This window comes from Balaenoptera musculus, chromosome 5, assembly GCF_009873245.2.
Source record: "Balaenoptera musculus isolate JJ_BM4_2016_0621 chromosome 5, mBalMus1.pri.v3, whole genome shotgun sequence".
In the NCBI taxonomy this organism is placed as follows: domain Eukaryota; kingdom Metazoa; phylum Chordata; class Mammalia; order Artiodactyla; family Balaenopteridae; genus Balaenoptera; species Balaenoptera musculus.
In genome coordinates, this window is record NC_045789.1 from 13208956 (window position 1) to 13234676 (window position 25721).

At 33.6% G+C, this 25721-nt stretch overlaps 1 protein-coding gene across 1 annotated transcript in view; it reads left to right on the forward strand.

Moving 5' to 3' along the window:
- The window catches only part of GRID2 (glutamate ionotropic receptor delta type subunit 2), a 1394429-nt gene that overhangs the window by 270455 nt on the left and 1098253 nt on the right, over positions 1–25721 (forward strand). Inside the window, exon 2 of the mRNA XM_036853844.1 lies at positions 250–405. Within this exon, the coding sequence (XP_036709739.1) occupies positions 250–405 (156 nt within the window). The remainder of the gene's footprint in view (positions 1–249; positions 406–25721) is intronic.

Here is a 25721-nt window from a genome sequence, read left to right on the forward strand (position 1 = left end):
AATGTCTTCCCGATACTCTTCCAGCAAAACACTTTGATGTACTATTCATCATTTCCATTTGGGAGAACTAACTGCATTCCTGCTTAGCTCTCACACTGCTTCCAGTACAATGTGTTTCAGTAATAAATAAAGTGCATGCTTTAAGTGAAAGTATACGTTTTTCAATTCATAAGTCTCTTTGGCGTAACTCCGGAGGGCATGACAGAATATTTATGTTATTGTTTAATGGCGATACTCACTTCTTTCTAGGAGCAATTTTTGATGAATCTGCCAAAAAGGATGATGAGGTGTTTCGCACGGCAGTTGGCGACCTCAACCAGAATGAGGAGATCTTACAGACTGAGAAAATCACATTTTCGGTGACATTTGTTGATGGCAACAACCCTTTTCAAGCAGTTCAAGAAGGTAAGGTCCATCAGCACTCCACTTTTTATTTTGTTTGTTTCTTTGGTTCAATTCAAATGGCAATGAAATTAAAAATTTAAAATGCCATTAAACATGGACATCATTTTTGTATCTTTGCTGCATTGCTTTTCTTTTAGAGTATTTGGTAAATTTTAATGCTGTATTCCACTTCTGAAAGGGCAGAGTGTGGAAAGTTATTGTTTTACTTGAAATATAATATGAAAATGGTCATAAATATTTATAATATAAACTTTACAACATTTTATGACTTCAGTGTAAATGAAGCATTCCTTAAAAATACGACTTTCTATCTGAATTTTTACTTTTGTCTTCTTTGAGGTAAGATAAGAAAGGAATTTATGTACTTACTTAAATTTACTTAAAATAAATTTAAGTAAATTTGTTTACTTCCTTCTTTGAGAAGGAGGTTTTCCTTCTCAAAAGTTTTCCTTTTGAGAAGGAAAACTTTCAGACACTACATACAAATCAAAGATTTTGTGCTGGGATCCTAACATACTGACCTAGGCTATAAATTTTTTACTCTCTACAATGTGCCAAATATTAAAGCACTTTTCTCCATTCTCTCTGTATACTTGAGTGAATTAAAATTTTTCATAGGTACAAAGTCATACAAATACAAATTATTTTTATTATACTGGAAGATCATTTATATGAACAAAGGTTTTGATTGAAAGATCATACACTAATAAAATTCTAGTTTTGATGCTATTATTCTAATGAAATATTTAGCCTTTTGATTGGCAAAGTAATCATTGCCCATGAAAGTATTTGTTGTTAATCTGTTTTATATTTTATTGTGATAATATATGTAGACTAAAGATACTAATACAAAATTAATTTAGTTAAATGAAACATTTATTAAAAACTTAAAGAGGATTTGGCAGAAGAAAATATGGACAAGATATTAAATGGAGTAAAGTTTGGCAGGAAACTTTTTAAAGAAAAGTATTGAAGAGGTAAGGAAGATAAATGTTTTTAATTTAATGTATCTGCATGATATACAGGTAACCTTTTTTGGAATGTGTTTTTGATCAGTGGCATTGGCTACTATCAAAGCTTATTTATGCTTATTTCTGTCAGTAAGGGAATGGTTAGAATGATTAGTGGTCTAATGGATTTTACTTCTTATTAATTTGATGGAGTGAAAAAATATTATTTTAATAAAATGAACAGAAATGTTTTAAGTAAAAGTTGTTTTGCCATAAAATAGGTTGTTCATATTAATATGATGGAATTTTAATTTTAATAAGCAAACATCAATTTAAAAAATCAGATTAATAGAAGCACCCAGTTATTTTCTTACATTTTAAATCAGAATTATCCTGGGAATTTGTAACTTTAAATCATGGTTATGTTGACAAATTTTCTATAGAAATGTTTAAAAGCTGTCTAAATTAATGTTAGAATTCATAAAGCAGTCTGCAAAAACAATAAAGTAGAAATTGTGGAAAATACCCAATAATGTAGAAGAATATATGCACTAAGAAGTATATATTATTCTTTAAAAGAAGTATCTATGATATTTCTTTCTCAACTGTTAGTTTTATTGACTGGAATGAAAGCAGGAAAAAATTAGGACTGACTGACTTTTGTGACTGTCTTCTTATTAACTACATATTAATAATTGTAAATTAACTTTGAAGACGTGCTAAAATATTCATGCTTTTAAAAAATCCACTTTGACTGAAAAAATGTGGATAAAGCAATGAAAAAAATACAATGAGCAGAAGGGAATTAGAAAGACTGAATAAATATGCCCCTCACACCTTTTTAGAGACTACAATTTGAAAAACAAAGACAATTTTTAAAGTACCACAGTTAATCTGTTTACATATTGCTTTGTGTAGCCATTCTGCTGCCAACTAAATTCTGGAAACAAAAATATCTCTCAAAAGAACTATTGTGACTTGAAAGAATTTGTGGATTGAAAGAAAATTGAGAAAGTAAATAAGTTTTAAGTTTCCAAGATAGAGACAGCTAGATATTTGTCAAGAAAGAATGAAGAGCTTGACAATTTGCCTGATGGGTTTTGATACTAACAGGATGTTCTGGACCAGTTATTTTGATGGTCTGCTCTGGCTAATGAATCTGAAATAAGTTCTAGGAAACTCTGGAGCTAATTTGTTTCTCCATTCAATATCAAGAAAGATCTCAGCTAATTTTAGAAGTAAAAATAATTCTTTCTAGAGCTCTTATTGTAATTGATTAGTTTGCAAAAATAAGGGAAAATATTCAACTGAAAGAGAACAAAAAAGTATTCCGGAGTATTTTCTTAAATGTTTTGAGGAAGTATTTTAGAAGAAAACTTCAACTGAACCATCAAAGATGGCCAACTTTTCTATCATCATATCTTGGCTGCAATACCATTAAAATCTATAATAGAGGTCCTTAAATCAGCTTATTTGTTTTTTACATTCTAAAGATGGACACGAAATTCAGTGATATCATTATTACCGATTGTTTATGCATTGGCATTCCTGATGAACATCTAAAAATTCATGGTTTTGAGCATGGTTTTGCTGTGATATATACTATTTATGTTCGTGGGTTTTAGATGGCATGGTTAGTAGAAAAATACCAATCTAGTTGATCAGCAGCAGTTGCATTGTATAATTCACTCAGTTCGTTCATCCTTGGTTTTCCTCATCTATAAATAGTGAAGAAATTAGAACATAAATGATGTATTTTTAAGGTGAATTTCATCTCTATAGATGAGATGTTGCACAAATCTTTAGAACAAATTTCCAGATTTAGATTCTTAAAGGATTATAGAAATTATAATTATTCAGTTTCTCTTTAGAGAAGTCTTCACATTGCTGAAGATGCCTTCTAGTTTTTTCTGTGGCTGACTTCAAAATTGATTAAAGGATATATGGTAGCTGTCCTTTGTTCTGCTACCTCATCCAACTATTGACAGCAACCCGAAGAACTCATTACTATCACCGAAATCCAGAAAGGGTCTTTTGCAGGTTCAGTTGACCTGGACCAAAGCAGCTGTTGCTAGATTTCTCTCCTTACATCTCTTTTGTAGATTGTTTCCTCTGTGGGACCTATATACTGGATATAACATAGATACACAAATGGCTGATGTGAAAGGCACTTCTGTCTCTACTGAAAGCAACAGCAATCGCTTATATTGTTAGCACTTAACTGAGACCAACACCACTATGGGCCATGAAAGGTGGGGATTTATAAGAAAATAAGGTTAGGGAATGTAAGGAGAATGCATTTGTAAAAATGTTCACATTGGAAGGTGAATGCAGAAATATGACTGCATGTATAATTCTTGCATACATCAGATGTATCAGGAGGGATGTTAAGCACTGTTGATATTGAATGGCAAGATTCAGTTAAAACATTTTGAAATAATTATTAGGAAAAATACCTAAAAATGAAATGCATAGTGAAAAGAGTGTAAGGACGGATTTATACTGTAGAGTCACAAATGATTCTATTTGAAAGAAAAAGGAGTAACTATCATAATTTTTCTCCTTTCTGCTATGTTAAAAACCATTATAAACAATATAGTTATAAAAGCTGCTTTTATTACAAAAAGCAGCCATGATTGAGATTGCTCATCTTCCAAGTTGCAGCCTGGTGCACCTTTAACTTACTCCTTTGCACACCAGGGCGTGAACATTGATTGCTCCCAAAGAGTCTTGTAAAAATAGACATCTCACTTTAATACAGTGATGATTTCAGTTGGATTTGCCTCATATATCTTACAAAATAAAACTACTGTTAAGTGTCAAACAATAAGACTGCTTTCATTTATGGTTTCTGAAATCAGTCTCATTTCTTTATTTTTAATATACACATATCCGTATCATGTGTGTAAAAGGGATAACAGAAGAGTAGCAGAGCCATAAACAGTATAAGGAAATCTAAGTAGGAAAAAGCACTTCTCTGAAACACATCACAATTCATTGTGAGTATTTCTGGTGCCACAGGCTAAATCTGAGTTCAAAGAAGATGTATATGTAAAAGAATGATTTATGTGGCTGCACTATTTGATGCTTTATTCCAGGGCTTAGTCTCATAATTTATATTTCTCTCTGCTTTAATAGGATATTTTTACTGTGATAAAAAAATCTGCTAATTCCAAAATTCTTAGATTGGATTCTGCAACTTTCCTAGCATAGGTTTGCAGTGTGTATACCTCATCAGCCAGTGTTTCCTGGACCAATTTTGATAACTCCAATTTCAGCTTATTTTTTGAATTGCCTGACAACTGAACTTGAAAATTAGTGGCTCCAGGAACCAAGAAAAAAATCTCTGAACATCCTGTAGTTATTCTTCTCATTCATTCATTTGTTCATTTTTCCCATTTTTTCATTCCTTCTTCCCTTTCCACATCAAGGCCAGTGTCGTACTTTGTCTCTAGGCCCAACGCTCTTTATGTAACTGGTGCCTAGCTACACGTGCAAAGGGGTAGAGGAATAGTGTTGCAGCTGACTGGCCATCTTCAGACACTCACAAAGCAGGAGGGATTCTCGATGTACATTTGATGGCTGTCTGGACCACCTGATTCTCTCCATGAGTCTGGGATGTTTAGGTTGGTCAGTTCCCCAGTGCCAAGTTCTGGATCACTTTTCTCCCTACCGCCACTTTCTAAGGACTGGCCTATAAGATCTGGATTCAGAATCTGCTTATTGTGTGATCTTTAGTACTTATCATCAATGTAGTATTAAAATATAAAGAACTCTATATCTGTTAGGGACAACTCAGGCATGCATTCTTTTAATTATCTCATACTATGCCTTTCCATTAAAGAATTGCCCATCAGGAAGGATTAAAATAATATGTATTGGGAATCTAATTTTGAGGGTACCCAGTGAAATCAATCTATCCAAATACTTATTAAAAACCTATTACTGTTCCAAGATTGGGCCAGCTACAATAGGAGATAGCAAATGAGAGGAAATAATGTCTGCCTGCAGGAAGCGTAAACATGTATCTGAGGTGGGCTGTGGATTTTTAGAGCATGAAAAGACATTATGTCGTTGCCTTCTACGTATAACTTGTGTTTTTAATTGTGGTAATAGTAGAAAGAAACATGATGTTCTAGATTTTTAAAACATTTCTTTTTCAGAAAAGAGAGGGAATTTCTTTTTTAAAGAAATTCAGTATTTTTAATATAATTTTATTGAAGATACACATTGCAAAGCTAAATTTTCTTCTTTTTTCTGTGATTTATTGTTGTACTCCCGTATCGGTAAGCCTTTCCCTTAAGTCATTCAATACCACACTTTTAAAGTAACAGATCTCTATTACTATGAATAGATTGAAACACAGATATTTATAGGTCTTTATATCATAACTTTATAGCCTTTCTGCTTTGGGGTCTTTTACCTACGATCTACAATTGTGTACTGTTGTGTAAGTTACCTCATAAAATATATATTTTAGCAATGTGTGCTGCTCTGGATCTTGTTTTATTTAGAAGAATCTTTAGCAGCTTTCTATGAAAGCTGTGTTTAATGGAAGTAAAGATGTATTCTTTGGTTGTTGCTTAAGTCTTCTTTCTTTCTACCAAATATTTTTCTTGTAATAATATCATACCCCTTTCTTCTGTTCTCTTGCTACCTCTATGGATAGAGTGCATGATTATGGAAGCATAATTCAGTTTTTAATCGGCCTTTTATGATACTGATTTGGTAAAAGAATCACCTATGTGTCATAAAGTGACTCGGAATATATGGCTTATGAGGTTAAAAACCACACTTATGTACACTCTGCAATTGTAATGAGTCATAAAAATAGTTTGTTCATGTTGACAAACCAAAAATGACTTAACTGTATTCAGAATTTAAAAACTACTATCAGTAATATCCAACTTTCACATGATCCAGTCTACTTGCTTAATTTGAGAACAAAAGTAATCTGACTTTCTATTTTAACATTTAACAACTTATTTTTGCATGTACTTGGCAAGTATTGTTAGATTTATGGGAATCACATTATGCATAGTCTTGTAGTATCCATACAATATTTTGTCAAATTATTTTGTAATTTTCAAAAGAATCATCGTTGAAACACTTGCTTTTAAAAGCAGGACACACAAGCCAATGTGCAATAGGTAATTGCATATTCTGGGAAAAAAAGAATGACTCAGCAAGTACTTTTGGGGTGCCTCTAAGCTTTCAGCCTTGAGCAAATCACTGTGTATAATGCTGTGCTCTCCACTGGCTGCCTCATAATCTTAACACAGTTAGCTTAACCTTTATTATCATGTGTTAGATCCTGACCTACAAGTGCTCCTCTTCCTTTTGACCTCCCATTACAGTGCTTTGTAAAAACTCCTCATTCATCCCCTTTTTGATCCTTGATTCTTCATATTGTACTATGTTCACTCACAATATCTACATTTGGTTCAGTATGTACTTTAATTTGATACCATGTATACTGCTTGGGGGAAAAAAACATGGCAGTTAAGCGCATGGGCCATGGAATTAGATAAATCTGCCTTTATATGAATGCTGCTTCATCTCTTATTACCTGTGGGACCTTGAACACACCTATTGTATCTGAGCCTCAATTTATTCATAAAATGGGGATAAATACATACTCCATAGGAATACTATGATCATGTGATTATTGTATGATGAGTACATGGGGTAACAATTGTGGTTTGTTCCTCTACTAATCTAAATGCATTTTAATAATAGTGGAGTACATGATGACTTAGCACCATTGCATGTGTCCATCATAAATTTATATACCTTCCCAAACATCCTTTACCACATGTATTGGTAGTTCCCATGCATACCATTGATAATACTAAGCTTAATAACTGCCTAGTCAGTGTCTTTTATTTTCCCCCTTGTTGTTCCTTATCAAGATCCCGAATGCTAGTGCTGAGAAAATGTTATATAAATTAAATGCTTCTGCTTTTTTCTGTCTTCAGGGGATAGTTGTGCTAGTCAGCACAGGAAGATGAGAATTACACTTGTAGTGTAATTTATTTGGCAAATAGTAGTGATATTGCAACATGTGTACTTAGGGTTGGGAGGATTTAAAATACCTTGTTACCATTTCTGGGAAGTAGAGAAAGCCTGTGGGGACCAAATTAAAGCTTTCTGATGATTTGTGTAGGCTTAATACAATCAGTGAAGTAAATAAGGCACTGAGTCATAACTAAATGGAATTCAGTTGTAGAGAGGCATAATGTTGTAGAAGAGTGATATATGTGAAGGTCAAATATAGAAATGAATTCAAGGAAAACTTTATACTTTGAGAGGTGCATCGTCTCTGGTATTTTGAGTTTATTTCTGACATGATTGTTTAAAAGGTTATCTTTCTATGTTCTGCACTTTTTTATTTCAATATGGGCAAATATTAACTCTAAAAACTTGATCACTGGTTTCTTTGAATTTCCAGTGTTTTCTTCAGTAACTCATAATATCATGTTATTTTCTCAGGAATTCATGGCTTATTTCAAGACATATTTGCTTTTTGGTCCCTGATAGACTAATATAATATGATAATAAGAATGGCTAAGCTGATTCCTTAAGCTGTATTTTCAAACATAAAAAAGACTTAAAAACATAGAAAAGACATAAAATGTCTATTATACATGAGGAATATGTTTCAAAGTAAAAAAATACATATGTTTTCTCAGAATTTTTTTTTGGGAAAAAAAACTGTTCTACAAATCAAAGTCAGATATGATCTTTGTATAGAAAATGTTTTTGAATAGAATGACTTTGAATAATCAGTGTTAATTTTTGTACCTTACTTTTGAATTTACACTTATATAAAATCAAACAGAATATGTTGAGGTGGTCCTGTGTGCTTATTCATATTATTAAAACTGAGCACGGTGTAGGTAGTTCTGATGATAGAAAGTTACTAGGGGATAAAAAAAAAAAGGTGACACATTCTTATTGGTCAAAGAGAAACTGACACATCAGCCTCATTCTGTCTGCTCCCAAATCCTGTTCTTATTCTGCTACATTAATTTGTCAATAATCTTTATGTTTGAAATTTTTGAGTTTATCTTTTTATTGTTTTGAATTTCTAGGTAATTTTGCCCAGTTTAAAGGAGTTTTACCTCTATATTAACTCATCATATATATACATTTATATATGCACACCCATACAAATACATATGCTTATATTAAACTATATATTAAACTATGTCTATATGTTATATACCATATATGCCATACATGTCATCATATATACAAATGTTTATATGATATATATATATACCATATATATTATATATATTATATCTCTATCTATCTATCTCAAAATAAGTTCACCAAGCACTTCTTTCTTGTGGTAATCCTTCCAAAGTTGATTCATGCTTTTCATGGGTAATTTTAACCCCCTATTTACTATATCTGTTACAGTGGAACAAGGCAGGTTTGTTGTTAAACCACCATTATTCATTATCAAAAATTTATGCCAGGGCTCCATGAGAGCACAGAATGAATCACTAGTTTACACTTCCTTTCCTTGGAAATTGCTTAAACCTTAAATATGAGAAGGGGAGACCAACTGGAAGAAAACTATGAATCACCAAGAACAATTCATTATTCTTTAAAAAATGAAAATGACAAGTGTTCATTTATTTGTAAGATACATTTAATGCACGAGTCAGTACACTGTATTAGGAGTTTATACAGATGAGTGAGATAAATTAACCTCAAGCACCCAAGGAATTTATAATCTAGTAAGAGAGATATACAAAAAGAGCTAAAGAAGCAAATAAATATTCTTTTTTTTAAAAGGGTAGAATGGCATAAAGCAAAGCAGATGATACTATGGTGATACTATGATAACAAATAACAGGTGGGCTGTGTGTGTGTGTGTGTGCAGTTTAAAACCAGGAGTTCATTTTTGATGGAGTGATTATGGAAAATACAAAAAGGAACATTTATGCTAAGATTTGAAGTTTCCAAGTAGCTAGCCATGCAGATAAGAGGAAATAGCATTCCAGGCAATTACATATGAGAAAACCATTTGGAGGCAGGGCTTGCTCCATGTGTTTGAGGGATTTGATTATCTTTTGAACACTCAAGTTTTTATTCTGTTGCTTTGCAAATGTTTATTTCCATCAGTGAAGTCATTATTTGCTGGGTAGCAATGTTATTCATGAGTTCATTACCCAAATCTGCTTCAGTTTTTCCCTTTGGAAATGGAGTGCGTTCTAAAGGAAATTCTGATGGTCCTGCGGGTCTCACTGACATCTGGGGCGTGAGGATGTCATTCTTGAACCCCTTTGGGATTTGAAATTCACCTGTCTGTAACTGATTTTGATTATAGGTATGGAAACGTTTGGGCTTTTCATATAAGTGAAAAGGAAAAAGGAATGAGACGAAATGTTAAAAAAGAAAGAATTTTACTCAATTTTCTTGGTCTTTTAATACAGAGTAATGCACGAAAGAAACATCATTTTGTGGCTTTTATATTTGCTGTATACTCTTGACAAAAGAGCCTCATTTGGAAAGCCCAAGAATGAGAAGTGGCATTTACTTATAGTTTATTATATTCCATGAGCTGTTAGAAGTGCTTCATTTTTTTCACCTAATCTTTAGACTGCCTTATAAGCTATAAGGCAGTATAAGCTACTCTTACTAGCTTTTGACAGATGAAGAAACTGAGATACAGTTAGGTGAGCTAACTGGTCACATCTGAAACCTTTAAAATAGTTCCTGGATTACTCTGGTTTCTGTTTAAGAATGCTAATTGGGAGTCCCAGACATATATCAGTGGGGGGAGGGGAGTGAGTTCAGGGTATGTATTTTCCGTCTCCTGTGTGAGGTCACCTTGAGCTGGGTGTTTACCTCAAACCAAAGTCACGCTTTTCTGAAGGCAGCCTGCTCTTTGTCACTCTTATTCAGGACTCCACAAATTTCTCTCCTCTCTATCCTCTGGGCCTAGGACTGGTTACTACCTCACTGCTACGACCTCTGAATTCTTGTACTACTCCTCATTTTTCTGCTGCATCCCACCCATATCTGTGTAATTTATGTCTTTGAAAAATAAATCCTTCTCAAATTATGCTGTTTTGAGTTTGCCATGGTTTCCTATTGGGATTTTAGCTCGTATCAGTATTAACTACTACATTCAACTGCCTATGCGTAAAAGCTCATCTTAGCTCACTCTATGTGAGCTGATGACTTGTTCAATCTAATCAGGAAGTGTTATCTGTTGGAATGTATTATTCAGACTAATGCATGCACATCATATTGCAAAACTTAGAAAGAACACCTCACACAGACCTTTATCTTCTGTCTCTTACAAGATGAAATCTTCATGTTCGTTGGTATTTTAGCAGCACAACAAAGGCTGACTTGATGTTAAAGATGCTGAGAGGCAGTGTCCCTCCAGAAGGGCATGAGGTCTGACCGGAAGCAGGACTGATCTCCAAATGGCCACCCCACAGCATGGTTGAGTGACTTCTCTTGGAGAAAACATAATTCTTTTTACTTAAAATAATATGACAAATGGAATGAACTTGATGAAAACTAATGTTCCAGTTGTGGATCTTAAATGTCTCTTTTTGAAAATCCTCTACTTTAAGGAAGTTGATGAATCCATTGTTCACAAATTCTTGAATATTTTACTCTGTTTTCTATGGGGAGAATTTCCTTATATCTTTCTTTTACTCCATCCTTTGTAGGAGTGCTTTATTGTACAAACTAGACTCCTTATTAAGTTGCTACAGGAAAAAAATTAAAAAAACATATTTTATTGTTGGACAAATTGCACAGCCAAGATTTTTTGGTTACCTAGTAACTTATAAAGAGTAATAAGGAGAAAATAGCAAGTTACAAAAGAACTGTTTTGCATTTTATCTCTTTATTTCCCAGACCCATGGTTTAGTAGATACTAATGAACAGCAAATGGCCAAACAGCAGGCAGCAGAGAAAGAGTAAACAGAAAAGGTCCACAAAAGCATAACCAACATTGTAAGATCCTTTATTCCTTCCTTCGTCCAACATTATTCAGCATCCCAGTACAAGATAGTGAGGTAGAATTAGTGAAGAATGTAGATGTAACTTAGGAGCACTCTGCATCTTCAAGGATTTAAACCACTAAGGAAGAATAAATATATGTGCACAGATAACATAATTACTAGGCAGTGGTTTCTTGAGGAACAAAATACAAAATTCAGTAGAAAATGAGATGATTTACAGCCTAGGGATAGTGAGTTAAGGGAGAAGGTAAAGAAGAAATAAAGAGGAAGAATAGTAAGGCATGCTTTCTACTCTGAAAGGAGAAAAGATCTAATCAGAGAAGCAGCCATGTTCAAAAATACATCTTTGTGACTATGAAAAATATGATCTGGAGGTGGGGCTGGGCTGAGAATGGAAGCATCAGGCCACAAGGACAGAAAGGTAACTTTTCTGTCAAGGTGTTTATCTTGTTCCCAGCTTCAAGATCACACCTTTCCAAAACCAGTGGTAGAATAGTGAATTCAACATGGAGAAAATCATGATTCAGCAAGTAAAATTAAGCATGAATAAAGACATTAATAATGACATCAGCTTTCATATAGCAAAGTCTTAGTGTTTTTTTTTTTTTTTTTTTTTTGGTAATGCAGCAGAAGTACTGAAAATGATTTGAGCTCAAAGTGGCTGCTTCAAAAGCACAATGCCTCCGCTGTGTTTTAAGAGCAAGTGATATTTTTAAAATAATTATTCCACATCTACAGAAGAGTAATTGCTTTTCACATTAAAGAAAGAGATAAGCCCTCAAGTTTTATAATATAAAAGTGTTATGCATATGCATTGACTAATGCTCTCAGAGGATTTTTACTACACATTTGGCATTGTGTGCTGTAACTCAGAGTGTCATGGCACTGTTACATGAAAACATGGATTGTTTCCTAACCGAGGTGGACAGAAGTAGGTGAAGAATAATGATATCCTGTTTTGTGGTTCCTTTATATGCACAGTCTGTGATTACTCTCTTTTCTTTTTCTTTAAGTGAGGTAGTTGTTTTAAATTAAAAATATTTTTTTATTGGTCATATTATTAAAGTAGCCAATGAAGCTTGTTTATTTGAATAAAAAATGCTCTGCAATCTGTGAAAATCAGCATTCATTGTTTGTTAATTATTGATTAATTTATTTTTCCATCTAAATAAATATTATTAAGAACTTTTAATTTGCAAGATACTATAATTATTGCTGAAAGAGATATCAAGAGGAATCAATGTGGTTTCTAGCTTCAAGTATCTTATGTTTAGCAAGTAACAGACATAAGTAACATTAACATATATATAAGCAATTGTGAAACAAAGTGTAATCAATTATAAAGTTCTCAGTAGCAGTAAAATGAAGTGTTACGGGATTTCTAGGAGTGCCGATCTTAGTTTTATATTTTTACTTTCTTCCTCACCCACGGTTAGAAATAATTGTTTGTTTACTGCATGTTCAGTGTGACCCCAGTATTTGGTACCAAACATAACAGTACATTTGAAGTAATTTGACATCATCTCAGCTTTGTTGCCAACCTTGCTGTGCTGCTAATGTATGTGCGTTCATTCAATTTATTTGATAATATTTATTGAATGTCTACTCTGAGCTAGGAATTATTTTAGGAACTCATAGTATAGTAGTGAAAACATAAATATCTTGCTCTCTTGGAATGTCTATTCTAGTTGAGGGAACAACAAATTATATATACAATTTCAGGTTGAAGAGTTGGTATGAAAAATTTTTTAAAATGAAGCAGCATAAGAGGGATAGCGATGATGAAGTGAGGGGTATCATTTTAAGGAGAACAGTCAGGAAAAGAGCTCTTTAAGGAGATGATTTTGAGCAGAGACCTGAAAGATGACAGGGAGCAGGTGATGTGGGCCCCTCAGGACGGCAGAGAGTGTGTACAGGTTCTGGTAATAATATCAGCAACTCAAATTCGCCTGTCTTCTCAGGACCACGTTAATACCTGATTTCCATTAATTGTGGACCTATTTTCTTTTTGTAACTACCTGTAAATTATCTGGCCAGTACCTGTAGTCTCTTACATCTTCAGGCCCTGCCTGGTTTTTGCAAATTTGTTTTGTAAATTGAAGCCCTTATTTGAACTTCAGCCCTAGGATTGATGCCAGCCACCTATTTCCACACATTATAGATGCAGCCTGTCTGACTTTCTGTTGTGTGTAGAAACCCTGTCAGCAGGCTTGTGAAGAGAGTCAGTGTACCTGCTAGTTACTTAAGCTTAATCTCTTCACCATCAACAGTTTGTATGGATTATTGCTATTATCTGTTACCATAAGTTGAATAAACTGTTTTCATCCACGGTATTAAACTGTTCAAAATAGATTCTTCTCCTCTTCCACGGTAGCAGTTTTAGGTGGATCCATACCCCCCACCCCCAATAGAACTACATTTTCAAGTTTTCCTTGCAGTTATATAGAAGGCCAATAGAATGTGCGTGGAAGTATGGACAAGTTACAAGTCATTTCCAACTTAAAGACAAGCTACTTGCCCTAGACAACACTTCTCCCCTTTCAATGAACTGGAATATTGCTGTGTCTGTGACCCAGCTCTCACCATGCTGGTAAGGACTATGCACTAGCAGGTTTCAGAGGAATGAGACAGAAGGAACCTGGCTCTCCTGTAGAGCAGAGCTACCCTGGGTGAACTGTTATATATTAGCATAACCCCCTATCTTATTTAAACCTACCCTCTTTGGGTCTTCCTTGTTCCAGTAGGTTAAACCTTAGCATAACAATTATAAGTACCTCTGTAAACATCTTACCATATGAGACCGGTATTCTACTGCTCCTGCTACCCTGGGGAGGATACCCAATGTTGAGGAACCAAATACTTCACTTCTGTTTTTTTCCCACCACAGTTGTGTCTGTCTTCCTTTTTGCTTCTGCTTCTCCTCCTCCTCTTCTTCCTCCTCCTCCAACAGATGCAGTGAGGTATAGTTTACATATCATAAAATCCATCTATTTTAAATGACGATTCAGTTATTAGTAGTAAATTTACAGAGTTGTGCAACCATTACCAAAATCCAGTTTTTAGAGCATTTCCATCACCAACAAGATCCCTCATGCACATTTGCAATCAGTCAGTCCCCATTCCCACATCAGCCCCAGCCAACCACAGATCTGTTTCTACAGATTTATTGCTTCCAGGCATCTGATGTCAATGAAATTAGACAATATGTAGTCTTTTGTGTCTGACATCTTTCACTTAGAAGGAGTTTTAGATGTTCATACATGTTGTAGCATGTATCAAGAATATATTTCTTCCAATGATGAATAATTTTCCATTGTAGAAATATCACATTTTGTTTTTCCACTCAAAAGTTAAGAGACTTTGGATTGTTTGCACTTTTTGATTATTATGAAAAATGCTACTATGGATATTTATGTAAAAGTCATTGTAAGGACATATATATTTTATTTTGAGTCATAATCTGCTTGGACTGCTGTAACAAAACACCACAGACTAGGTGACTTAAAGAACAGAAATTTATTTTTTCACAGTTCTGGGCAGCAGGATAAAACTTCTAGTAGTGTTGGTGTCTGATGAGAACACTCTTGGGTTGCTGCCTTCTTCCTGTATGCTCACATGTCCTATTCTTTGTGTGTGCATGGAGGGAGAGAAAAAGCAAGGTCTTTGGTGTTTCTTTGTTTAAGGACACTAATCCTTTCAGATCAGGCCCCACCCCTGTGGCCTCATTTAACCTTAATTACATTCTTAGAGGCTCCATCTCAAAAATGCAGTCACACTGAGGGTTGAGGGCTTCAACACTCAGATATTGGAGGGATAGAAACATTCAGTTCATAACATTTTTCTTGGGTAGATATCTTGGAAGGGGAATACTCAGTCATATGGTAAATTAATGTTTAACTTCCTAAGTAACTGTGCAACTGTTTTCCAAAATGTGTACAGTTTTACATTCCCTCCAGCAATGTATGAGGAGTCTAGTTTCTTCACATCCTTGTCAGTTTTGTGAAACATATAAAGTGGTATCTAATTAAGGTTTAAATTTCTGTTTCTCTGACGATTAATGATACTGAGTATCTTTTCCTGTGCTTACTGGCCATCTGTATAATTTCTTTGATAAAGTGTTTGTCCAAATCTTATTTGTATTTAATTAGATTTTATGATTATTTAACTTTAAATATTCTTTATATATATACTTGATAAAAGTTCTTTATCAGATATATGGCTTGCAGATATTTTCTCCCAGTCTTTTTTCCCTCTCTTCTGAATGGTACTTTTTGAAGTGCAAATTTTAATTTGTTGAAGTTGTTTATCAGTTTTTTTCTTTTAAGTATCTTGCTTCTGACATCATATCTAAGAACTCTCTGAATAATTCAAGGTCACTATGATTTTTTCCTGCTTTCTTCTTAAAATTTTATATATTTATTTCCTTATATTTAGGCCTAGGAGCAATTTTGTGTTTGTATTTGAGTGTGGTATGAGACAGTATTTTGGCATGTGAATATACAGTTTGCCTACTCTATTCCATAGAAAGATTATCCTTTCCTTCATTGAGTAGCCTTGGCCCCTTTGTTGAAAATCAGTTGACTGTAAACATATAGGTTTATTTCTGAACTTTCAGTCCTGTTCACTTGATCTATATGCCTGTACTTATGCCAGTAACATATTGTAGACTTACAGTAAGTTTTGAAATTGAGTAAATTCTTTTTCCTCTTTTTTCAAACTTATATTTGACTATTGTGTCCTTCTCATTTTATGTAAATATTAGTATCAGCTTTTAATTTCTTCAAAACAGCTTTCTGGGAAATCAACAAGGGTTGTGTTAAATCTATAGGTCAATTTGAAAAAGGTTGCCATCTTAAGAATATTGAGTCTTCTATTTCATGAGCGTAGAATGTATCTCCATTTTTTAGAATGTTATGATTTTAATATAATAATAATATGTTTTATTATTTTAATAATATTTTTTTGCTTTTCACTGTGCAAGTCTTATGCTTTTAATTTCTTCCTTAGGATATTATTCAGTTTCATGATACTGTGAATGGAATCATTTCCTGTATTTTATTTTCAGTTTGTTCTTCCTAATATATAAAAATAATTTATATACAAATATATATATATATATATATTTTTTTTTTTTTTTTTTGACCTGGTCACCTGTGGCCTTGAGGAACTCAAAAGTTTTTCATGTATTCCTTTGGATTTTCTACAAACAAGATTATGTTATGCAAATGAAAAGTTTTAATCCTCCCTTTCTAATCTAGATGGCTTTTAAAATTTTATTTATTTAAAAAAAATCTATTTTAATGATTACACTGCTTAGAACCTCTAATACAATGTTGAATATAATTTTGAGGCAAGAAAACCCTTCCTGTTTCCAGTGTTAGATGGAGAACATTTTGTCATTCACATTTGAGTATGAGTTAACTGTTTATTTTCCATAGAGGCCTTTTATCACGTTGAGGAAATTTATAGGATTTATGGGAGTTTATCAAGGCCCACGATGACTCTCTTATTCCCCAGATAGCCTTGTTAAGTTTCTGGCTAGTCTTCTGGTCTGTTGCTTGATCAAACTTGTATTGCAACCTCAGGTTTGTAAGGTATTGACCTTCCTTAATTGTTTGATACCTAGATTGTTATCATTTTCTCTACTGCCTATAAGTATGATTTTTTTTCCCCACATACCACTCCGAATCAAATCCTCAACCCCCTGGCATGGAAGCTTTTGGTTTTCATGTCCTTCCCTAGCTGCTAGAACTGCCTTTCCAATGGAACTGAGGAGTGGGGTTGGGGGTGAGGCTAAAATGCCATGGACTTACTCTTCTTATATAATGTTCAGTAGTTTGTTTGTTTTTTTTTTTTTGAATAAGTGATTTTCAATTTGTTGTATGCCTTTGGTTAGATTTAAGAACCCTGAAAAAAAATTTTGGTCAATTTTGTCCAGTTTTATCATTGCTTTTGGGGGAGATTTGCTGAGCTTCACACTTTGTCATTTATGAAGTTCCACATCATCCCTCCCCCTTTTATAGTAGGGATAGAGAACTTTAGATTATAAGATTAAGATTTTATAGAGGAAGTATCATTTTAGCTAAAAAATTAATGGTAGGGAGTATATGAAATTCATTTATTAGGGTATTTCAGAAGGAGAGAAGAGTATCAGAAAAGTAGACTCTGGGTAGGGAAAAACCAATAGTTTAGTTTGTGGAACCTTATCTATTTTAAGGACCAGAAAATGTTGGCATAGTAAATTAAAATGAGCTGGTAATAGGTTTTGAATATCAAACTAATGTTTCTGAATTTAATATCTTAGGAAATAGCAAAGAATGAGAAGGTTTGAGTCATGGAATGATTGTATATTTATGTATATCTACGTTAGGAAAGAAAACAGCATCCCACAATATATAAATGATAGACTAGAGGTCAAGAAACTGAAATCAGGAAAGCGGTTGGAAATCTGTTGAAATTGTCTAAATGGGAGGTAATAAGTTATCTGACTAGGATAGCTATAATGGAAAGGGGGAAAAGTGAACTGCTATGAAGCTATGCCGCTGGAAGACTTGGACCTTACTATAATTCTGGGGCCAGTACAAGGAAGAAAATCAAAGAAGATTCCTAGCTTTTGGCCTTTGGAACTAGACAAATATAAAATTAATAGAAATAAGGAACATAAAAAGTAAGACATATAGGGTAAGTAAGTGTAAACAGTAGCTAGCACTTACTGAATTCTTAGTATGTTAAGGCATAGTCATATGAGTTTTACATAAATTATTTAGTTACTCCTCACACAGGCCTTTGTATATATTAGAAAAACAAGGTGGTGAGGTTAGTCAACTTTAACCAAAATTAAATAACTAATAAGTGTCAGAGTTGGAATTTTAACCCCTGTCTGAATATATGTTTCAGGATATAACTGAAAAGTGGCACTGGGGCTCTATAGAGAAAGGATGGAACAATGGTTTAACATCACTTTGTCTGGAGGTGGAAGTTTAAGCTGATATGGGATGAGATTACCAAAGAGGAATAGAGGGGAGGAGAGAAACAAATTGATGTATCATTGCAAATACTTATATTTTGTGAAAAAAGGAAATAAAGAAAGAACAAGTTTGAAATTGAAAGAGGAACCAGTAGAGATCATTATCCCTGAGGAGAAAATCCTTCTTTGGGAGGGTGGTTATCTTTTTTTTTTTTTTTTTTACCTTTGCTTTGGGTCTGTATCACAAGACCCCACATAAATTAAATTTATAGTTTGACCCACTTTTTTAAAAAAAATTTTTAATTTAATTTTATTTATTTTTTTATACAACAGGTTCTTATTAGTCATCCGTTTAATACACACATCAGTGTATACATGTCAATCCCAATCTCCCAATGGGGGGTGGTTATCTTAACTGTCATTAAATGTTGTTTGGATATGGGCTGTACCAAGTCCATGGATTCTAGAGATGAAGAACCCCTGATTAAATTATACAGAGAAGTTTCTTTATAGTGTTTGTGGTATTAATAGAAGACCAGCACAAGCAGTAAGGAGCAAGTGGATGGGAAGGAGTGAACAACAGCAGTAGAGTCTTTATTCAGTGTTTGATGGTGAAGTTATATGTATATGAATAGCTAGAATTTAGTGAAACATTGCATGTGAACACATGGGGGTATTTTTGAATTGAGTAGAAAAAAATCTCAAGGGGGTGGGAAAGAAATTTATAAAACCAATTTGGCTTAGTAAGGTGTTAAAAAGAAAGATTTGGTAAATCTTGAACTTTGACCTAAGGAAACAATCATTTTATTGATATGGAGAAGGAAAGTTGAGGAAATTCACAGGAAGTGGTTATAATCATCTCAATAATACTTAAGGCAGTGGAACATTGCGGAAGTGAAGTGGAGAGTGGAAAAGGTTTGGAAATGCTGCTGGGGAATGCCAATTAGGGATGGTTGAAAATACTTCTGAGTCATAGTAAGAATCAAACCGAGATTTCATAGCAAGAATCTGTAAGAGATTATGTAAGACCACCTTTCATAATATTCTTCAGCAATATTCAGAATCTGTCAGCATAATGAAGGTCACCATTTTAGGTATAAATATTGTTTTATCTATATTTATGGTTAGGTGTTATCTTCAGAAATTTCTTAAAATTATAAGAAATCTTGTGAGTGAATGAGCCATTAGAAAGGGAAAATAATTTCTCTTGGAATGGATGCAATTTCCATATTCTCCTTGTTTCTGTTCAGTCCACATGTGAATATTTGAGGAGTTCTGATGTTTCTGTAAAAGAGAGTGGTGAGAAAGGGAAGAGAAGTAAAGAGTTTAGAATTTTGCTGTAATTCTGTTTTTCCCTTGGGATTTTCCAGTTTATTTGTTCACAGTGAACACCAATCTCTTTTAAAAGAGAAGATTTTCTAAGGATGTTTAAGAGGCTTCATTTATCCTATGGTAGTTTATAGAGTATATTATTTAGCTCTTGGTTCTGGGACAATCATCCTAATTATTTAAAGTGGTATAGTGGAAAGTGAGTCCAATCTGGAGTCTAAAGCATGAATTTTGTTCCTGACTCTGACTCTTAAGCAGTTTCTATGAGTAAATATTCCTGAATTGTAAAATGGGGGTAAAAAATACCTAGATGACTTCACAGATGTATTGTGAGATTCCAGTAAGTGGTGGATTGGAAAGTCTATATGATCTATTAAGGGATGGCATTTATTTTATTTATTTATTTATTTATTTTTTTGAGATGGCATTTATTTTATTTATTTATTTATTTATTTTTGAGATGGCATTTGTTTTATTTATTTATTTATTGAGATGGCATTTGTTTTATTTATTTATTTATTTATTTATTGAGATGGCATTTGTTTTATTTATTTATTTATTTATTTTTTGAGATGGCATTTGTTTTATTTATTTATTTATTTATTTTTTCAGATGGCATTTGTTTTATTTATTTATTTATTTATTTTTGAGATGGCATTTGTTTTATTTATTTATTTATTTATTTTTTGAGATGGCATTTGTTTTATTTATTTATTTTTTGAGATGGCATTTGTTTTATTTATTTATTTATTTATTTTTTGAGATGGCATTTGTTTTATTTATTTATTTATTTATTTTTGAGATGGCATTTTATTTATTTATTTATTTATTTTTGAGATGGCATTTGTTTTATTTATTTATTTATTTATTTTTGAGATGGCATTTGTTTTTAAATCCACAGTAATCAGCAGCATGCAGGCCCATGCTAGCCTGGACCTGAAGTTTCCGTTTTTTCCAAATTAGTTTGAATATATAAAGTTCAGCACCATTAGGAAGCTTTTGAAGATGAAAAATTTGTTGTCTAGGTTAATATTTAAATAAGCTCTAAAGTGATCTGTGAGAAGCTAATACATTTCTGAAGATTTTAGGCTGATTGTTTAAAAAAAAGTTACAAGTTTTTTTTTTTAATTAATTAATTAATTTATTTATTTTTGGGTGTGTTGGGTCTTCGTTTCTGTGCAAGGGCTTTCTCTAGTTGCGGCAAGCGGGGGCCACTCTTCATCGCGGTGCACGGGCCTCTCACTATCGCGGCCTCTCTTGTTGCGGAGCACAGGCTCCAGACGCGCAGGCTCAGTAATTGTGGCTCACGGGCCCAGTTGCTCCGTGGCATGTGGGATCTTCCCAGACCAGGGCTCGAACCCGTGTCCCCTGCACTGGCAGGCAGACTCTCAACCACTGCACCACCAGGGAAGCCCCAAAAAAGTTACAAGTTTTTATAAAAACTTCAATTTAGTGAACATGCATTAGTTTATATACATTGAAGCAGTATGTTTAACTGTTATTATGTTGAGTAAAGTACCTTATTTTCTTTATATGATTAGAATGTACTGTAATAGCATCTGAATGTAAATACATCATATATATATATATATATATATATGTCCTGCTTATCCTCAATGTGAACTATACATCACAAGAATAAACAGGCACTCAAGAAAAAATAGATTTTTATCTTCTCTCGCCTGGGTGATGAAAGAGACTCCTCCAGCTTATATGAAACATAGCTATATTATTTACTTAGTTACTAAATTAAGAAAACTATATGTAAACATGGAGCTAAGTCCTGGAAATAGAAAGATCTCTATCTATGATCATCCTTGCCCTTAGAAGATTTTATTCCAGTGGAATAAGATATATGCATATTTTAGTAGTCAGCAATGGCGTGGCAGGTGTTCATACCAAAATAGTTTGAAGAAGAACTTGATTCTGTTCATGTAAGCAAGATTTTTTTCCTTCTGCTATGATTTTCCTGGAGTAATTAGCATAGTAAACGCTGTGGCACCACTAACACCCACATAGTCATATTCCTTCTGTTTGTGTAAAAGGTGGCACCATTGAGTTGGAACTCAATATTTTCCATGAATGCGTTATTCAAAAATACTTTATCTATGAATGTAACTGAAATTTTATACCATAGACTTGAAGGTTATAATTTTTGCCAATTGTTTCAAAGCAAACTGTGTAAAAGGATAAGGGAGAATAAATATTTAATAAAGAAAGGTTTGCTCAGAATTATATAACCTAATGTTTGCAATATTTTGATTCCCATTTTTATTATCTTTTATTTATTTAGACCTAAAGACCCCAAAAAATTCCACTATATATGGAATTTCACCATCTTATTAAAAAAGAGAGCCACATGGTATGGCATAAATTTGTGGCTAGCATTTGGAAAACAAGTTATTTTTGAGCCATATACATCTATGACAAAGTCCCAGATTTAGTACATTTAATTAAAATTAATATTATGGCTCATATATTAAAATTTCTCAGATTCTACAAAGACACAGGCTCAGCTCCAATTCTTAAGACTGGTCAGGAACAGTGAGATCAAATCCTAGTTAAGTCACATTCTTTACTAACCCTGAACCTATAGATGGTAACTCTCTGTATAAGCCTCAATCTCCCCATCTTTAAAATTAATAGGGTAATAACAGACATGGCCATTTAAAGTATAGTATGTAAGAGGAAGCTTTTTATAAAAATTAGAAAAAAATCATAAAAGAAAATGGTGTGTAATAGATACTCAGAAACCAATAGCTATGAAAGATCATCATTCATCATCATAATTCTGACCTGAACTACTGAAAAGAAATGAACCCATGCACAAATGACCATAAAGTAATAATAGTAAGCTTTTTATCTCATAGTTAACAAGATAGTTTTAGAGCTTTAACATTTCTCCTAAAGAGAGGCTTACCATCTATAGAGAAACAAATTTGTATTCATCATGTTTCTGACTTGAACTACAGAAAATAAATGAACCCATGTACAAATGACCATAAAGTAATAATAAATTGTCAGGTTTTTTTTCTCTAGTAGTTAACAGAGCAATGTTTCAGAGCTTTAGAGTTTCTCCTAAATAGAGGGTTACTGTCTCTAGAGAAGCAAATTAATATTCACCTGACTGTATGAGGTTTTTCAAGGTATATTGACACCTAGATTGCTTTTATATTGACTTTAATGTCCAGAGATTGGGTAGTCTATAACCCCTTCTCTCAACACACACATGTACACACATGGAACATATATCTAGTAAAGCTGCTTCCTGGATTTTTCTACATGAAGCAGCATTGAATGTGGTATTCTGAACTTCAGAATACATTTTAGATACATTTTCTTTTCTCCTTAAAATTCTATATGGTAGCAGCAACATCAGCAAATCAGCAGAATCACCACATTAACTAACATTAAGTAAATAAAGCCTTATTATATACCGGGTCTTATTTGACATTCTTCATATACAAATTAACTCATTTAATCCTGACAGTGCTATGACGTAGGAGTAGAATTATCCAGATTCAACATAGGAAACATAATGCACACCGAAGCAGAATAAAGTAGCAAAATCTATACAATATTAAGTATAAAATAGGATTTGAACTCAGGCAATCTGACTGCAGAGTCCCAATCATAACAACATGCTATAAATGACCTTCCCTGGCTTCAAGCAAATATTTCTAAATGGAAATCTCATATTGCATTTCTTGCCAAAATATTTTAAGAATTTATTTTTGAGGTCTAGGTCAGCTATTGGAAAGTAGTGAGACAATAACTCATTTAAACTTTCCTTTCAGTTTCTCTTAGTATATTTGAGTGTTTAAAACTCTCCAGAAAATGGGCATAGAGGGAACCTATCTCAACAGAATAAAGGCCATATATGACAAACACAGAGCAAACATCATACTCAATGGTGAAAAACTGAAAGCATTTCCACTAAGACAGGAACAAGACAAGGATGTCCACTCTCGCCACTATTATTCAACATAGTCGTGGAAGTCCTAGGCACGGCAGTCAGAGAAGAACAAGAAATAAAAGGAATACAAATTGGAAAAGAAGAGGTAAAACTGTCACTGTTTGCAGATGACATGATGCTATACATAGAAAATCCTAAAGATGCCACCAGAAAACTACTAGAACTAATCAATGAATTTGGTAAGGTTGCAGGATACAAAATTAATGCTAGGAAATCTCTGGCATTCCTATACAGTAACAGCGAATAATCAGAAAGAGAAATTAAGAAAACAGTCCCATTCACCACTGCAACAAAAAGAATAAAATACCTAGGAATAAACCTACCTAAGGAGGCAAAAGACTTGTACTCAGAAAACTATAAAACACTGATGAAAGAAATCAAAGATCGCATAAACAGATGGAGAAATATAACATGTTCTTGGATTGGAAGAATCAATATTGTGAAAATGACTATACTACCCAAAGCAATCTACAGATTCAGTGCAATCCCTATCAAACTACCAATGTTATTCTTCACCGAATTAAAAGAAAAAAATTTACAATTCGTATGGAAACACAAAAGACCCTAAATAGCCCAAGCAATCTTGAGGAAGAAAAATGGAGCTGGAGGAATCAGGCTCCCTGACTTCAAACTATGCTATAAAGCTACAGTAATCAAGACAGTATGTTACTGGCACAAAAACAGAAATACAGATCAATCGTAAAGGATAGAAAGCCCAGAGATAAACCCATGCACATATGGCCACATAATTTATGACAAAGGAGGCAAGAACATACAATGGAGAAAAGACAGCCTCTTCAATAAGTGGTGCTGGGAGAACTGAACAGCTACATGTAAAAGGATGAAATTAGAACATTTCCTAAGACCATACACAAAAATAAACTCCAAATGGATCAAAGACCTAAATGTAAGATCAGACACTATCAAACTCTTAGAGGAAAACATAGAAGAAACATTCTTTGACATAAACCACAGCAAGATCTTTTTTGACCCTCCTCCTACAGTAATGAAAATAAAAACAGAAATAAACAAATGGGACCTAATTAAACTTAAAAGCTTTTGCACAGCAAAGGAAACCATAAAGAAGACGAAAGGACAACCCTCAGAATAGGAGAGAATATTTGCAAATGAAACAACGGACAAAGGATTAATTTCCAAAATATACAAACAGCTCATGGAGCTCAATATCAAAAAAACAAATAATCCAATTAAAAAATGTGCAGAAGACCTAAATAGACATTTCACCAAAGAAGACATACAGATGGCCAAGAGACAGATGAAAAGATGCTAAACATCACTAATATTAGAGAAATGCAAATGAAAGCTGCAATAAGGTATCACCTCACACCGGTCAGAATGGCCATTATCAAAAAAATCTAGAAACAATAAATGCTGGAAAGGGGGTGGTGAAAAGGGAACCCTCCTGCACTGTTGGTGGGAATATAAATTGAAACAACCACTATGGAGAACAGTATAGAGTTTCCTTAAAAAACTAAAAATAGAACTGCCATATGACCCAGCAATCCCACTACTGGGCATATACCCTGAAAAAACCATAATTCAAAAAGAGACATGTACCACAGTGTTCATTGCAGCACTATTTACAATAGCTAGGACATGGAAGCAACCTAAATGTCCATCGACAGATGAATGGATAAAGAAGATGTGGTACATATATACAATGGAATATTACTCAGCCATATAAAGAAACAAAATTGAGTTATTTGTGGTGAGGTGGATGGACCTAGAGTCTGTCATACAGAGTGAAGTAACTCAGAAAGAGAAAAACAAATACTGTATGCTAATGCATATATATGGAATCTAAAAAAAAAAAAAAAAGTACTGCTGAACCTAGTGGTAGGGCAGGAATAAAGACATAGACACAGAGAATGCACTTGAGGACATAGGGCGGGGGGAAGGGTAAGCTGGGACAAAGTGAGAGAGTGGCATCGACATATATACACTACCAAGTGTAAAATAGTTAGCTAATGGGAAGCAGCAGCATAGCACAGGGAGATCAACTTGGTGCTTTGTGATGACCTAGTGAGGTGGGATAGGGAGGGTGGGAGGGAGGTTCAAGAGGGAGGGGATAT